General features: G+C 44.1%; 1 protein-coding gene and 1 long non-coding RNA gene across 3 annotated transcripts in view; both read right to left on the reverse strand.

Annotated features, from left to right (window-relative positions):
- HDAC4 (histone deacetylase 4) overlaps positions 1-184 on the reverse strand; it is a 74491-nt gene extending 74307 nt beyond the window's left edge. Inside the window, exon 1 of the mRNA XM_042874434.1 lies at positions 157-184. Within this exon, the coding sequence (XP_042730368.1) occupies positions 157-184 (28 nt within the window). The remainder of the gene's footprint in view (positions 1-156) is intronic.
- A 14363-nt stretch (positions 185-14547) lies between these two features.
- The window catches only part of LOC122181659, a 76543-nt gene continuing 72583 nt past the window's right edge, over positions 14548-18507 (reverse strand). For both annotated transcript variants that reach the window (XR_006179534.1, XR_006179535.1), the window contains exon 3: positions 14548-14620. This is a non-coding gene — a long non-coding RNA (uncharacterized LOC122181659). The remainder of the gene's footprint in view (positions 14621-18507) is intronic.

An 18507-nucleotide genomic window follows, 5' to 3' on the forward strand; every position in this document is an offset into this window, starting at 1 on the left:
GAGACAAAAAGAAATCCTCTTCAACTCAGCAGCTGGTGAAAGTGCACTGAAGACTATGTTCTAAGATGACTCTATGTGGAGAGCTGCAAGGCTCTTACCTTCAGATGGAGGGACCTCCAACAACAATCAATCCAAGGGACCTCAGGCACCCCTCACACACATTGCCCTCCAGATCCTTCAGCATCTTTGCAGCCCTCCTTTGGATGCTCTCCAATAGCTCTATGTCCTTCTCATACTATGGTACCTAACCTGGAGTGCTCCAGGTGAGGCTGCACCAGGTAAAGCACAGCAGGACAACCCCTGTCCTGTCCCTGCTGGCAGTGCTGGGCCTGCTGCACCCCAAGGTATGGTTGGCCTTTTCACAGCCCTTCTCCCCACGGGGCACAGAGGAAAGCTGGTGATGGTGACGGCAGCTCCAACCTCAGCCTGTGAGCCAACACCACGGCCACTGCAAAACCAGACCAAGCCCCACATTCAGGCTGCCTTTGCTGCTCCCTTATCTCCCCAGGACTTGCACAAGTCTCAGGGCTCTGGAAGGGTGCAGAGATGAGGGCGACAGATCTTTGTAAGCCCATGATCACTTCTCACAATCATGGCTTCATTGCCATCTGTGGGAGCAGCACTTGCAGGGAAGCAAGTCAGGCAGTTGCTTTTGAAAGGTTTTGTGCCCCTTTCAAAGCAGCGAAATCAGCCCTAAGCGCTGCGGCTGCTATAAAAAAAAACTGCAAAGACAGCACAAGAAAAGGATACGGCACAAGGAGTAACAGTGAAAAACGCAAACAGGAATCCATCAGGCACCCAAGGCAGGCATATTTTCTGTATCACAGAAGGTGCAAATCAATGGCGTGAACATTCTCTAACCAACATCCCCTGTGATGCTCTGGGAAGGCAGAAGAGCATCCGCAGACCTGCAGTACGTGGTCTGACACCAGAAGCCTTTACTAAGAGCAAACTTCCAAACCCTCTGCCACCACTGCTCAAAATACAAACCAACCTCTTTCCTAAGAGCATCTATATAGTGTCATCACTGTGATCGCTGTGAATGTATATGTTAAAAAGGGAAATCTGTGGGTTGCTTTTTTCATTTTAAGATCCATGGGTATCGCTTCCATTCTGTTCGTGCACACAACCTTAATTTTTGTATGAATGGTGAGATCCCCACCAGCTAGCTTCAGGAACAAATAGTTTAAAGCACAGGGGATTAATCTCTGTGTCCCCAGCACATGATGAATAAGGAATTTTTGTGGCAGTTCTCCTAACTCCCTGTTACACTGAACAAGATGAAATTACACCCCTCCCCACCTCTTGCTCTGCCTCAGCACAAGAAAAAGCCAGTTACAGACGTACATATTTGGCTTCACAGAAGGCTAGATGGAGTTTCTTGGCTGCCAGTGTCTTTCCGGCTATTTTATTTCCATCTCTTATCAGTATTTAGACACTGCCACATCATGTCTCAAGGCAAAAAAGCAATGGTCTAAACTGAAGTTAAACTTTTCCCTACGCTTTCATCCCAGTTCTCTGCAATTTCAAGGATTACTTTCTTACTCTTTTTTTCTTTTTTTCCAACTATTGATTTTTCATTTTAACCACCTCTTCCTCTGCCTTTAAAAAACAAACACACCATCAAAAATAAGCAGCCCACCACTGATAATCCTCATGCCTCATACATTGCAAGCTCACTTGCTCAGCCAAGAAGAATCTACAAACGATATGAATTCCAAAACTGGGAACTGTAACTCTTTCCCCAAAGAGCACAGGATTTCAGAGCAGCATCTGCACAGGAACATGTCTGAGTGGGGCACCATCCTCCTCTTCTGCTCCAAATGAAGACACGGCACAATTAACCACAGAACAGAAGACCCTGTCCTGTTGGAGAGCACATACTGTGACAGAGAGAAACGCAAGCACTGCAATTACTCCTCAGCTCTCCCTTCCCATCCTACTTGCTTGAGTAGCACTTCATTTTTGAAGCACGCAGGAGAAACTCTTATCAAATGGGTCATCTAAGTACATAACAGGAGAAACAAGTATCGTAAAGTTATTCAGGTGCCGGTTTTTCCCTTATTTGCTCTAATTGCACTGTCTAGCTCATAACACAGTTGACTGGTAGACAAAAAAAAGCCTCCACGAACAGAGAAATGCAGCATGGGTTTGTTTGCCACTCCAACACTCATCTCTTAAAACACACTGGGTTTTAATGCTGCCAGGTATAGAATCACAGAATACCCTGAGTTGGAATTAGTCAAAGGGATTGAAGGGATCATTTGGGAACTGATTTTTTATTTTTTTCCAACAAACTTTTCCCCCACAAAGCGCCATTACCAATGCTGCTGACTTCATAAGAATCCTGAAACACACTTCAAGAAAAAAAATAAAAGGAAAAGTGAAGTGAAAGCTTCCTGTTCAACCACAAGCATGCAGTCACTGTTACTGACCCATATACCCGCCTGATACAAGATGCATGGGGCTCTCCTCAGGCCATGTTTGGACCAAAATACTTCTGTCACAGCCCTGTCTCAACCCTCTTCCTCTCCAGCCTTTATCCTATCTTCTTCACACCACTACCTTATAAACATGAAGGAGCTGAAGGGTTGCAACTCCACAGCCTGAAAAACAAAGCTAAGGATGGAGGACAAAGATCTAGATTTTGTATGGCACTGCTTTAGGACATGACAGTCTGTCACACAGCAATGCAAACATGATATGCACTAAATCTTATGGGTTTCGTACCTATATATACATAAATAGGTAGAGAGATGTGTGTGCCATGTGCTTTTTCTCTTCCCTTTTTAATCCCACTTGCAGCTTGCCTGCACAACATACTTTCCACCGGGAAAAAAAAGGCTGCTTTTTAGCCCCTATATACTACCTGAAGCAGAAAGCCATTCCCTCTACAGCACCCTAACCAGCTCTAAAACCCAAAACATAGCTTGTGAGGCTAAATACCCTAACACAGACACTTCAAACAGCCAGCAAACCCAAACTGTGCTACATATTTAGATTCAAGAGGATGGTGCTTAGTGTTTCTGTTGAGCTCCGTGCCTCTGCTCCCACCTGGGAATGCCCCATGGCTACTAGCAGCAGCATGGCAAATCCTGTTCAGCTTGTGTAATGCCATCTTTCACTCTGAAACGCAGTAATGAAGTCTGCTCAGAAATAATTTAAGAAAATTCATGCAAGTGACAGACGTACTCCTGAAGCAGTTTTTTTCTGCCTGTATATTTAGAGGTAAGTAGCGCTTCCAGCTCAGGCTGCATCTCAGTCTGGGTAAGCAAACGTGCAACTGCTGAGCACAGAATCACAGATTCTTAAGGTTTGGAAGGGACCTCTGCTGCTTATTTAAATGGTGCTCTTTTCTGAATAGCTGGAGGAATCAAATAAATACACTCCTGGACCCCAGGACCGAGGTGTGCTACATGTGAGTGTATCACACCAGAGCGCTTCAGCACATTAGGTAAAAGGAATTACTGTCACTTTTATCAGCACAACTTCACTGCTCAGTTAAGCAAAATCCTTCGCCATCTAGCCTGAGCTGAGACAGATGGGGCAGGTCTAATACCATCTTAAGAAACTTTCAATTTGAATAAAAAGCATATCGGTTTCTTGGCTTACTGTCAGAAGAACACGAATTAGATCTGCTTGCTTTTTCCTGCCAGTGGATCACAAATATCTTCATAAACCTATTTCTGAGACCTCAGATCATTACCTTTCCCTAACAACAACAACGAAGAAAGAAATACCACTGATCATTATACAACAATTCCAGAAATGGAAGAGTAAGCTTCGGGCTTCTTGTGAGTTCATCTGCTATCTTGTGAATCCCAAAATGTCTCGAGTAGATGCCTGAGTGCCTAATGGGCAAGCAGCTAACAGCAGCAATAATGTGTTCATTTGGATACCAGACCTTGTGAGACAAAGTTGTGCCGTGTGATGACTGCGTAGTGACTCCTCCTAAAAGGAGATCTCTGCTCACAAGCCTAAAGCACTGCAATGCTTCCGTGTTCCCTGTTCCTGCAAGTCCTACAACATGGGCACGGCATTTGAAAGGGTCTGCTTTGCTCTCCTCCTCTTTTTAACCAGCAAAAGATGCCTTGCAAATTAAAGTGGTCATAATTATCCAAGGGCTAACAATGCTGTATCTACCTTCCAGAGAGTTCATGTTACAATTCGGCCATTCTTCTCTGTATTGCAGTAGGAACACAACAGAAGCAACCCACATTAAAATGAATTAAAAAAAAAATCACAACAGACTGAATAGATTTTAAAAATTATGACAGTGGCGCACAGAATTCATAAAATCTACATAAACATGAAATCTGGTGCATTCACCTTCAGGTGCATTTAAGCAACGACACAAGGAAATAAGAACATTTACGACCACGAGGATTAAGGAATGTTATCTTTGTGACTGCACACCAAAATAAAAAGCAGCTCTGTGTTATAAATATTTATCGCCAGTAAGGAGATCAGAGACATGAATATGCAGATAGGACTCGTGACACAGAGCTGTCATGTGCTGTCTTGAGCAGCACCAACTGAAGTGCAACACGACGGACATCCACTCCTCATATTGCACACCTAGCACTAAGTTTTTGGGTACTGAACAGGCATTGGTTGCAAGAGCAGGTGAGTCCCCTGGGCTCCACAGGCACACACATCCATGCTGACAGCAGGAACATCTCAGGGCCTCCATATCCACCTGGGCATTACGGCAGACCAGCTCTACTGGCCTACACCAACCAAACGAGCAAGAGGGGAACTGCTTGTGAGCAACCAGGACTTCGACATTCCTGCTCTGCAATTGTTTGGGGAGCGGTTTTTTGATGTGGGAAATGATTTCTGAAAGAAAATATATTATATGTATAAATACACACACACGAGCAACGAGGTGGGTGCAGGATTTGGAGCTGCCCATTGCACCATACGCCTAAGGGAAGATGCCCACAGCCCTGCCGACACCATACGGGTAAGATAACACTTCTCTGGCCCTGAGGCTTATCTCAGCACAAGTTACGCTGCCTTCCCCATGCAGTAAGCTATAAATAGGACAGCTTATGGGAAACACAACAGAAGTAAATGCCAGTTCCTGCTGGCTGATTCAGGGCACAAGAATAATATTCAGACTGCAACAACTGCATTTACGTACAATTAATCAGTCATGAAATGCAAAGCTTTAGCCTCTTATGAAGTCAGTTGCCAAAAGAAGGTATGAGCACAGTATTTTGTTCAGGTCTCCAAAATCCTCCATTTAAACGGCAGCAAGGAAGGCTACTGCTGTTTCAATTAAGGACAGCAACTATCAGGAGAAGCCCGACCAAAACGTTCCAAGTTCAAAGAAAGTACAAGAACAAAGAATTCAGACAGACAGTATTAAAAGAAGAAAAACACACTGAAACGCAGGAAACCACTGCCACTTCTCTGAAGTGTTCTTTCGCCTCCACCATTTCAACTTTTCCCCATTTAAAACTCCCCTGGTGCTGATTTAACATTGAGAATATTCTAAACATCTTCCAGACATTGCTATGGCTTTCATCCTCAGACAAGGCTTTTTCAGTTCTTGTCACCGTTCTATTTTCCTTCATTTCCAACAGTTCTGAAGCCCAGATTATTTCCTGCAAATTCTTTCCACCTCCCTCCAACTCAGTCGCTCTCACAATACGTTATCTGCGCAATAGGAACTAATTGTGGATGCACATAAAAATACAGCTGTGGAATGAGTTAGTCAATGTATTAACTTCACAGAACCTATGTTGTATCAGAGCAAGAGATTGTACAAATAAATAAATAAACAAACGAGGATTAATCTTACATTTACTGCACACGAGCCCTGATGCTAACAGTAGGCTTAACATGGAAAAATCGATTTTTTTCAGAGAACCACCAAGTCAAGCTTTGGCTTCCCAAGGAGGACACAGACCAACAGCTGGTAAGACAGACTTGAGGTCAGATGCCCAGACGATCACCCAGGACCAAATTAATTTTAATTCCCTACTACCTGCTGCAGGTATTGAGCAGGTGACAGCTACAGCAAACCCCTAGGAAGACAGGCAGAGTCTGTTATTTTGGGGGAAGGAAAGCCAACTCACTTGCCAAAGGTCACCGAGCAAGCTGGCACCAAACGCAGAGCCTCTCATACCAGAATAATGAACCTCTGGGACAAATCCTGGATATTTTAAGCCTCGTGAGGAGCTATCGCATTCCCTCAGAATGCCTGGATACACACAAGCCATGATAAAGCACTGTTCACACAAGCCCAGAATCTATGCAGGGGTTACAGACCAGGCCTCGAGGTGCTGGAGATGCTGTGCGAGGAGCCTTGCTATCTATGCCCATCTACTTCCACGGGGCGGGTTGCAAGCATGAGGCTTGTATTTGCAGCAACCTGTGCATTCATTCCCCTTCTCGATGAAGATATATGCTTGCTGGCAATTTTACTGATCTTTTGCACAGCTGGCATCTGCAGACAACCCACCCATGCTCCAGCTAATGGGCCTAAATCTCCCAACTCCTCTTCATGTGTACAAGCCTTATCCCCACACCTCGGGCTCCATGCAGCGCCCTTCCAAAAACCCTTCTGAACCCAGGGCTCCACTCCTGAATCCGACCGCAGATGAGGAGCGGCCATTTTCTGCCATCCCTCGCAAGGAAGGCAGGCCCAGCAGCTGTCCTGCTCCTCTAACACATTATACAGAAGTCTGTGTGTTATACCTTTTTGGGACTGCCTTCAGTGATCTCCAAGCCGTGCTAAATATGCTGCGTCATATCTTGTACATCACTATCTTCAGAAGAATATGTTGTGGCTGAGGAGCAGCCTGTACAGAGCAAATGGTACAGAAACTACAGCAGAAAATAACGTGCTCTAATATTCTTCTAATAAAACAAATCCCTAAGTATTCAAAGGACAGATATGAGCTGTTATTACGTACAACTGAGAAGTCCGTAAGATCTTAAGGTAGTTTTGGAACAGTAAAAAACAGTGCACAAATGCAGTTCCTCCCGTTACTTTTATTGTTATTATTATTTCAAATACTCTATTTCAGCAGCTTAATCAAGCTTTAGAAGAAATTGAAAAAATACTGCGTTCATTACTTTCATCTGAGAAACAATTTGCACACAAGATCCACTCTATTACTGAAAATAAAAACCTGCCATTTGCCAGATACCCCAACAACTCAGGATCTTAAAGACCTTCATCATACCGTTACGGCATGACTGCTTTTATGAACAGGACTATAAATATGGGTTAAGGAGGGCAAAGTCTGACCTAAATTTCACTGACTTCACCCTGACGTGCCACCTGGATACAACAGCATTGGAAGAGCTCTTCTGAACAACGTTAATGCTCAGTCCCTGAATTCTGTTAGAAACTTTTAAACAAATTCACCTCACACGATCCACTAGCAAGAACTGCAACAGGATAGAAAATATATAGAAAAGTATCATTAAAAATGTGCAGTATGTTTATTCTGTATGATATTACAATTACAGCTCCAAGTCAGTGATTCCGAAGCCTTTTATTAGATCATAAAAACTGAAGACCAGCTTATAATGAAATCTCTAATCAAATATGAATGAATCATCCAATATGACACAATTTCTTGAATGAAAAACAGATGGAGAAGTAGTAACAATTGAGTGGTTTAAGTCACAAGATATTAGTCAAGCCAAAGGAGCAGATATTTAATCATAAGCACTTGTTTTAAGTTAAAGGAGACACCGGCTGAAGGCAGACCTCGATTCAAGCCATTTAATTGGCGAATGACAACTCAGCGTTAGCTGTAAACTTAAATGAGACCCCTGTAGTGTGAATGAACGTGTTCCTCTGTATGTGATGCACAGAAAATTCTGACTGCACATTTGCTTGGTGACAAAGCCATTGGTCTGACTGCAAGAAGATGGCAAGGAGGTAAAGAGGACATTCCCACAGCAGCTCTTAGAGAGGTTGGAGAGGAAGGGATTTTGGAGAACAAGGACACGGAAGGACAGTACTCGTGGGTTGGAGTGTTTGCACCACAATCTAGCTCTCAAAAGACCCAATCTATTGAAGGCAGTGTCCCTTCTTTCATGGCCTGAACACGCCAGACGTCCACACAAAGTCAGGCCATTACACACTGGCAGCAGTCTCGCATTAACTTGGCCCAGCGGTGTCGCTGGGATTTTTCATTTTGAAGTAACTAGGTTACAATTTTTATTTGTTTACTTGGCAAACTCTATCTTCATCCAAATTATTTTGGGGTTTGGAGTGGATGTTTCGAGGCAGGGGTAGGAAAAAGCAGGAGAGTAAAGGTGTGTTCCATTAATTAACAGCAACTCTCCAGATCAGCATCTGGATGATTTTAAGCATCGCTGCAAAAGCCGTTCACCTGATATTCCCTCTACTGCCCAACAACAAAACAGAGCCAAATACAGTCCTGAAAACCAATATATGCTGGGGAAGAGTTTCTAGGATTTTGATGAATGCACGTCAAAAGAGGTATTTCTAAAACCCCTGGAACGCACATGGCTGCTGGGCACAGACCTGACATCTATTTCCCCCATAGCAATAAACCATACCTAGTTAATTTTGGCATAAAGCACTCTAGGGAGCTCTGCAGTACAGAGCACACCAATAAAAAAAGAACTTGGATCAAAGTAAACACACTGCAAATGAAGCAGCTAATGGGCACGGCCACCTAGCAGGCATTAAGAGCAGCTGGTGGAAGAAGAGGACAAGGTAAATCAGGCCGCTCCAGAATCCTTATCAGCCTTGGAAGGGAAACACACAGGTTTGTCTTCCATCCAGATGAAACAAAATGTCTGTTACGAGCCATGGGGCAACAGTGTCACCTGGAAGAAGTAGAGAACAAAAGGCTTCATCTTGATTTTCGAGCCTCTCCAGGGCTGCGGATGAAGACAAAACACACACAGACTACGCTGCACACATGGAAAACACGATGGCAAAGGCACTGAGAGATCACATCTGAAAGAGGCAGAACTCTCCCCCAAGAAGTGCCTGATTCCGTGATCAACTTTCCATGAAATATTTATCACTTTTCATTCACTGCACAGAACTGTTATTTTTAGAAGAGCCAGAGGCAATGAGAACAGATTACTGATTAACAATTCAAGTGAGCCTTTAAATGTCTGCTTGTATCTTGCCATCTCCTCCTTCGCTAAGTCAAAAAGTTTAATATAAATTCTGTCATGCATTCAAAGGCTCTTCCCTCCTTCACCTGCTTTTACACGACAGCAAAGGCACAAAGCAGCCTTTCCCTTGGGGGGGGGGGGGAAGTGAGAGAAGAAGTATTGTGAAAATAACACTTGGTGAACATTCAGGGCCAAGCAAATCCAGGGAAATCTATAGTCAATTACTACAAACTTAAGCTTAACAAGATGAGGGAAGAATAAAGAAAAGCAGCATGTTGAATCTTGTGATAAAGCAGACTTGCCTGCCAGTTACCTCTCATCAAAGAAAAACACTGCAGTGTTCACACACTCAAGATTTAAGTGTTGCTTTCAGCTTTTAGAACAGGAACAAGCCATTAATTCTTCCCACCTCCTCTGTTTAATAGCTGTTTCCTTGTGCTTAAGAAAGGAAGTAACAAACGTGGGTTTTTTTTCCAAGAAAAAGCACAACAAAATAGAAGTTAAGAGTTCTGAGCTCCTTCCCATCACCCAAGTTCAGGGACCACGCTGTGGGAAAGCACTCAAGTGGTCCCCACTCCAGCAAACCCAAAGCAGAAGGAAAAGTGGTCCAATCTCCTGGAGCTTCTCATACTCGACACTCACACCTGGGTGCTGACTGGAAAATTTGCAATTTGGCACACAACGCTTTCCTTGCTGAACAGTGGATTGCAAAGGTGAATTTCACCGCTGCCTCCAGTTGGAGAACAGTAACTGCCATCACAGAGGCTGCATTTTGCACTGCTAGCTTAGGGCAGGAAAAAAACCTTGTATTTACTACAACAGGTACTAACTCGGTTTTACAGAGCAACTACCAAGGCTCTAATCTACATTAACCCACAGTTTCTTTGCTGTCGTATGTCAGAGCATCTTAACGGTGAAAAAATTCACCCACCAGGTCTGACAAAAATAGCTGCAGCTAATAAATAAGCAAACAATAGGCTAACAAAAAGCTAATAAGCAAACAGTGATTCGATCCTAGCGTACTGTTTTGACATTACAGTGATTTCTCCAGAACTCACTTTGCCCCCCTTGCATGGAGAACAGACGAGGATATTTTTAACATTAAAGCACTGGCCTTTCAGAACGCGAGCTCCCCTCCTGCAGCACCATAAAATTGCACAGCATCCCCATTCCGACACGTCCCGGTGTGAACAAGGAGCAACGAGCTCCTGTCTGCAGAAGCACAAACCTGTCGGGAGCTCCAAATCCTGACTGACCAGCAGCAACCCGGACCTGCTTCAAAGCCCCACCGCGCCACACCGGCTCGGTATCGCTCTGAAGGAGCTTTTGAAGCAGACGTGCTATAGAAAGCAAGCAAATATCTGAAAATGCAGTGTAGCGAGAGGGCATTCTCTTCCTTTGAAGGGATAAATTAACAAAAGCACGCTATTCAGCTCTGTTAGGCCAAATGCACTACCACTCCTTCCTCGTCAAGGCTGGGATTAATCTTGGATTTCAAAAGCCTGTAAAATCGTGTAACAATATTAGTCCGGAGGCTCTCGCAGACCATTTGTTCTCAGATACATCAGCACTTTTTCAAATGAATGTGGAAGCGAGACTGGATAATGAGACCAGGGAAGAAGCAAAGGCTCCGGCTGCCCGGCACGGACTGTGTGCTCATGGCAGCACCGAGCCCAGCGGAGCCCCAGGCCCATACGGGACAAGCAAAGGCCTGTGGGCAGGGCTGCGTGAACAGGAGATGGGGCAGCCTGCTCAACACTGCCACTGGGACATCCCCTGCTCATGATTATTGCTTCTGCCTCTATCACAGCTTGACCCAGAATGCCACAAACACAGCCTTACGGAAGAAAAAAACACCCATTCTAAGTAGTGAAGGTATGCTTAAGGATGATCTGTTTGTCAAATCTAGAGGATGGAGTCAACAGTACATAAGTGATGTTTTTAAGAGGATTATCTACAACATATCTCATTCATTTGAGGTCTTTAAGACTGGCTCCCCAGACGTGCGGTATGGAAAGGCATTCTAAAAGCATGGAAGAAAAGGTAAGGGGACAAGAGAATTCTATCCCTCCCTCCTTCATGTTAATCTGTTCCCAGGCTGTGTGCACTCACTGCTAAGAAAAAAACAAGAACAGTACCCTAAAATCACAGGGTACTTAAAACCAGCATTCCATCACGCTTCTGCAAGTGATCCACTGCCACTGGTCACAAACAGATAACAGCCACCTGCGTGCTCACAAACCTAAATGCTTTCTGTCCTGCTGACCGTAGCGTCTGTACCTGTGCAGTCCCTGCTCTGAACCTCTATGAACTCGGCAAGCAGAAGTTAAGGAAAGGAAACACAGCGCCATCACCTAACAACTGATACCCTTTCCGACCCCAAGCCAAGTGTGCAGCAATATTCTGATGCTGTACAGCCAGAAAGCAGCTGGAACAGGTTGTTTATCATTAACAGCAGCTGATAATATTCCTGAGCGAGATACGGGTTGTAGGGAGTTTGTCTTGTTTTCCTTTTACAAGCAACTGAAATCCAGAAGCACCAATTACAGACAATACATTTTTGAAAAGGGAAAATGCATCTTTTCTCGAATTCATCCTTACTTTTTGTGAAAAGGAGACAAAGCACCTCCATAAAACCCCACTTTGTTGCTGACTGAACTCCATTCTACTCAACCCCACTCACTCCTGAAGCAGATTCATAGAAATGCCCTAAACACTTCAGTTCCATATTTGAGGTGCTGCCACGAGACAGGACAGGGCGTGCTTTAGACTTGGGTATTTTACATCCCTTGGCTACTTTTTTACACCAGAGAAGAACAGTGAACATGGATCAGACTTCTCCTTTGCTTGGTTTGTCTGAGAAAACATTTTGGTTTCCTATAAACTCACCACAATGATTTTATCTCAACTGTAAATGCAGTACTGGGGATACAGGTTGCTCACCATCCTCTGCCACACAGCAGTGGGTTTATTCATCATGAGGGCTACAAATCAGTTGCTTTACCACAAGGGCATGAAGTTTGGAGGGGAATATCCCAGGACATGACTGAGCATTTTCTTTTTCCTTAAGCTGTTTTTCAATCCCATTATTTCAGCCATGCCTGACACTTGGAGTAACACCCCACAAAACCAAATGCAACTTCCTTCTCCAAAGCAAGACTTGGCATTTCTTTCCCTTTCCTCTCTCAGACGGATCTGCAACAAACTTTCTATACATAGCAATGACAAAAAACATGGAGGACAATGGTCTGCTCACCATTATTCCATCAGTTCATTTCAAAAACTCATCAGGATACACAGGTATAGGCAGGCACCACACTTGAAAGCCAGCTGATAAGCCACTCAAAAGGTCGGTGGTATCTGCTTGCCATTACAGATTCACCAAAATACCTTTCTGCTTTTTGTCAGGCTCTGCCTCCATGTTTTAAAATTAAATTAAAAATATAAGATGCACATTTCTGGCTCATGTACAAGCAGCAAGGCTGAGAAGATTTCTTCAGCAAAACCCAAGTTCAGGATCCCAAGTGAAAAGCACCAGGGTGACCTGATCAGAGCTGATGCTGCTTCTTGTGTAAGGTCACTTTTTCATTTCCCTTCCCTCAGAAGTCTCTCCTGCCCTTCACCCACCACGCAGCCAGCATGGCCTAAGCTTTCAAGCATGAGACAGAAGTTTCTGTGGCTCAAATGCTGCTGGAAGTCATCTAACAGAGTCATTGCTGCCTGTCTCACATTATGCCCACTTCACATGAGCACAGCTCTCCATTGATGTCTAGCTGCTTATTTTTCAGTAGGCAGAGAGCTGAACTATTGAAAATACTCAAAATGCAGTACAAAAGGTAAGAATTCTATGAATCCTGAAGAGTTCATAGCCCTTTAAACAACCTCCTAGCATCTGGTGAACACAGAGAACGACGAACTCTAGCATCAGGTTACCCAAGCTGTTTAACCAGCAGCACCCTTTGTCCTGAAATACCTCTAAAGAAGATGTGAAACATTACAAGCAACAATGAAATCAATTCCAAAATAGAGTAGAAGGCTAAAAGTCATCACACATTTATAATACTGCCTATTGATCTATTTACTGACAGAAGTGAGGAATGTGATTCCTCTCGTGCACTTAAGCAGTCTCAGAAAATTCCATCTAGCACACAGATACAAAACTGGTAGGAAAATCTTTAAGTTGACCTGTGTTATCAAGGAAGAGTTAAAATGAGAATCTCTCTCAGGGTTAGGAAAATTTAACGTGCCTTACTTGACAGACGAGCTTTGGAGCACATGCAGCGAAAAGAGATTTCTCAGAACGCAAAGCCAAACCTTCATAGCTGGTAACAACGGTCTCCTCTCTTCCCCCAGCGCAAAAGCTCACCCTCCTTAAAGGTTTCCTTTCCCAGAAATGCATTTAAGTCCACAAAAATCTAGGTTAGATCGCAGCCCATTTCCCTCCTCCTGATCTACTCAAATTGTTTTGAATATACTTCATTTACATTTTCCCAACTTGCATTACCAGAAGCTCTTACATCTTCTGCAAGATCTCTTCCTTAATATAAAAGGACCTAAAGGGATTTTGGAAGGCAATCAAGAAGAGAAAGCTGGGGTTTGGGAAAATTTGAGCTCCTACCTGGAAAGTAGATGATGCTTCATATATCAAATCATCCCTAGTATAAACATTTTTATCAGTATGAGCCTGGAAACAAAATACTTTTGGAAAAGAGAAGGCAGAAGTACAAAAGAAAGCAAGAGATTGCTTTTCATAGCATTTCATGTATTTTGGATGCAAACGGTTGCTTTTGTTTTTTGAAGTGCTCTAACTGCAAGCCGTAAGATTTCTCTCCTCTGCTCCGCAAGAAGCAGCCAACCTCCAAGAGCAGCATTGGCTGCTTTGCCTGCTTCACACCAGAAGGACAAGACACAGGAGACAGTGCAGCAGGATCATTAGGACAGGGAAGAAAAGCAAATAGCCAGGAGATCAGCATGATATGCTTTGATCAGCCTGAGTTTGCCTCCGACTTTTTACTCATTTCAACACAAGGAGGTTTTTCCCCCAAATAGAAACTCAGAAAACCTACTTTGGTTTGCAGCTCTCCTTTTAAGCTGTGAAAACTCTCATAGGGTGCTGCACTGCACTGCTGCTCCCTCCTTTCTAAGGACAATGAGAAGCTCCATCAGGCCAGCCTCCCCTTAGCTCCCTGCCGAGGGTTGGGGCTGAGTTATTTAAGCCTCCACAACTGCTGTGCTCTGTTCTCCCCCTCCACTCCCAAACCCCACTTGCCCAGCCTGGGAAAGTAGATGTGTGCAAGTTCTGACACACTTTGTTCCAGCGTACTGCATTTGCATTCCGCTCATCCACTTGTAAGACAGATCTGCATAACATTTTACTGCATTCCCAGAATAGGAGCAACGTTTAATAAAAGTTTCTTCTTACCAGAGCTGGGCATGTGGTTCACTCTAGGTGGATTCAACAGCTCTACTGGCTGGTCTCTGCCAGAAAGCCCATCTGGAAAGAGAAAAAACATCACAACAACTCTTTGGTTAGCTGAGCTATTTTAGACATTCCAAGCAGAAAAATAATAATAATAATAAATCACTAACCAATCAGCAGTGAGAATCAGAAACACACAAGTAACACAAATCAATAGAAACAAGAACGTTAACAGCACAGCAGCTGCCTAACAACTGCTTACGCTACAGCAGAAAATAAAAGACTCCCAAACCACGCTCAGGTTTTCCTGGTCTTTACATCCAACCGGTACTGCTCCCAGCTCACAAAAACAGGCACGGCGGCTGATAGACCTCACCATACAATTGCTAACCAGCTATTCCTTCCTTCTTCAGGAGAACCGAGCAGAGCTCAGACAGAAACACATCCCTGGTGAAGCGAAGTTGAGGAATGGTTATAAAATGCCAGGGAGATGCTAAGGAAAACTGGCAAATCACTGCCGGAGATTAAAATGCGCAGACATACATAACAAGTCCCATTTTGCATAAGTTTGGATTTCAGAAAGGCATTAAAAACATACTTTGTAAATGATATGCAGAAATCCATCGTGCTGAAGCAGTTCTCTGTTTAAAATATTTCAAAGATTACATCTCGCATTCAAGTAGAGCTAAAACAGAAAAACATGATCCCTGCTGCTGCAGACTGCCAGACCAGATTTTCTAGTCATCCACTCCCCTCCACTCTGCCCCCCCAATAGGAGCTGAAGCATAAAAATGCTAAATTCAAGTAAGTGATGCTTCACTACAGTACGTTTCCAGTACTTCGGTTATGAATAGTCCATCTCAGATTGGTTTGTTCCACTGTAAATACCCACACCTTTGGCAGTTGTGTCTCACTTGATCTCCTCTACCGTGTTACCGTGCTGCAGCACAGATACCATCAAGCCAAACCCTGTCTGGAGACATCAAAGAAGCCACCCCATCTCTCAGTCAAAGCCAAGTTCACTGCTATAAAACGTTACGCTGTTGGTGGAATGTTAAAAAAGAAAACAACACAAATCACACTTTGTTTCCTTCTCCCTGTTTGTACCATTTTGGGCTCCTGGACAGAAAGAGTGGTTGGGTCTTCTCCATCACTTACATGGCTTTGCCTCCACTGCCAACACCCAAGCATCAGTGCTGCCCCAGGCAACAAGTAAATGAACCAAACTACAGCCACGCTGAGCTTTCCTTCCCAAGCAAGTAATTACTGTCCTGCAGATAAAACAGGTTGTTCCCATCACACGCTATTTGCTTTTGGATTGTTACCATGAGACCAACAGCACAGCTGGGGCGGACAGCTTTGTGTCCACAAGCAGTGGGACGTGCACTGAGCAGACTCAAGTGACACTTGAGTCTTTATTTCGGTCTGTGGACTTGCTCCCACACTGCTGTGTGTGCTGAGTGTCACCAGAGCATCACCAACACGTGTGTTGGCAAGTGGGGATTTAAGAGCTGTGTCTGCTTTTAATTCTAAGAATCGAAGTATCTTTCAATCAAATCGATTCGATAAGAATCGAAGTATATTTCAATCAAATGAAGAACCCGAACCAACAGTCTCTGCTGCAACATGAATGATAATCACAGAAAAACACGGATGTTTTTTAAAGCACTGCAGTCTAAATAATTGAATCAGGCAAGACAGAGGTTCTGTACTCCCTGCACTCACTGACAAAGGAAGGCTCCACTTGTAAGAAGGGAACATTTGCACCAAGCACCTCTTCTACCAGTAACGACAAAAGAGGTCCAAGCAGGGTTTGAACATGCACACTCATTGAGGGGCGAGCTAGCTCACAGCCAGAGCACGCACCTGGCCACCCTGACACAAGAAATAATGCACTACCAGCTCAGCTTCCTACAGCCACCCAGGGATCCTACAAGAAGCAAAGGATCCATTTCAAGAGAATGGGTTTGTTCAGAAAGTCAGAACAGCGCTGCATTTAATGAAGCATCCGATCTGCTGTTACTGCTATGCTGCTTTCTTCTTACCAACCGTTACCGAAGCCTCTCTCCTAAATCAGCTGCTACATAACTGACTTGTGCGTAACAAGAAATGCATGATGTTTTATACCAATACTTATGAGGAAGCAATAAGATAAAGACTGGCCTTGGTCTGCAAATGCCAAAATGAATACCATCGGTTTCTGTCACAAAAGTAAAAGCTTTTCCCCCACTCCCCCCTTTCCAAAGAATTCAGCTCCATCCCTCTAGAAGCTTCACCCTGCATTTCTAGAAACAGCTTTGGCAATTACAGAACTAAAAAAAAAAAAACAACAGACAAGATGCTAAAAATATCTGTGCCACACACACAGATCCCCAGTTTTGTCCTTGCTATTGCCTGGAGGGGATCACAGGGTGCTTCTGCAATGCTGAAAACCTGGGCAGGGATGGGAAGCAGCTTGTCTCACTGCTGCAGAAGGGCAGCAAAGAACACGCACAGAGGGCAAGCTGTGCAATCGCTGCTCGGCACTTCCACCAGCCACAATCTAGCAGCTACACACAGCAGCACAAAGCAGATTACCTACGAAATACTTTCAGCTCTCTACTAGACGAGTGTTTCCTGAGATACTAAAATGAGATGCCGAGAAAACACAGTCTTGAATGGGCTGTAGATGACTCCACTAACAGGCAGCACCCCCAGGCAGAGTGAGTTGTCCCAGCCATGTGGGAGCCCTGCACCCTGCACACAGACCCCAGGCTGGCTGCACGCAGGAGATGCCAGAAGCGATGCTGCAGACCGTCCAGCCCAAAGCCAGGCGACAAGGAGATGTGCTGCAGCATCCAGCAGGTCTGCGAGGAGGCACACGTCTCACTGATGGCTCAGGTTAGATGAGATTTAGCGCAGCTTCATTTTCAAAGGGGTAATTCTACTCACTAATTAATGAGATGAAGCTATTACTCATTGACAGGGACTTGAACATTTCATTTTTATCACAGTCCGTCCTGAAGCGTTCCACAGAGTTACTTTAAAATATATCCAGGTCACTTTCTGAAGTAGCTGGGCTTGCAGGATTTAACCTCATTGAAAAGAGCAAAACAAAGACAAGATGGCTACAGTATACACAGAATAACAGGGAGAATCTTGCACGGATAAAAGCCTCCAGAAAAGATGAAGAAGCCAAATGAACCAGAACAACATCCAAGGTGAAACCAGGTTAGACAAGGAAGCGCAGCTTTATTCCTTCTTCCCACTAAAAAAAGGGCAGACGATGAACGAAACAGAAGGCTGGAGCACTCAGTTCACTTCCACCAGAAAACTGTATGCAGCCTTCCTATAATTAACTCTGATGAGTTAAAAAATGCGGGGCAGAACTGGAAAAGGTTATTTAAATAGCTTTTCATGTATTCAGATCTTTAGGCCTGATGCAAATCAGCCTGCTCTACTTGAACTCCCCACACTAAGTGATGAACAACCAACAGTTGTCTTTAAAGACCTCCCAGAGAACAGGGAAAGTCCTAAAGAGACACAAAGGCAGTTTCTGAGGGAAGGTGGGAAACAATTACAGTAAATAGGAGTTATTTCTGTCTTCCAGAAAGAAAGGACGTGGCAGCACAGAGATTAGTGCCACCAATGGATGGAGCTGAAGGCAATTACTCAGTGTTGTCAGTGTGTCAGCCCAGTAAAGTGGTGGTTTTTAAAAGATGTTGCTTATTATTTTGGGGGATTTTACCCAAGATTTATAAAAAAAACTTTGAAAGGTTTCAATGGGCACATTATTAACAAAGTCAGGTCCGCATGAATCACCCTAAAGCAAGCACAAATCTACTTAAAAAGCCCATTCAGTCATCATCTGCTTTTAGATGGATTATACCCAGCATGGTGTGGTAGTTCACTATTTAATGATAATGCATTAAAGTTGTATTTAGATCTCAGACCTGACATCACACCACAGAGGTCACACTTGG

Source organism: Lagopus leucura, unplaced genomic scaffold (assembly GCF_019238085.1).
Source record: "Lagopus leucura isolate 7727_CA_CO unplaced genomic scaffold, USGS_WTPT01 Super-Scaffold_100012, whole genome shotgun sequence".
Classification (NCBI taxonomy): Eukaryota; Metazoa; Chordata; class Aves; order Galliformes; family Phasianidae; genus Lagopus; species Lagopus leucura.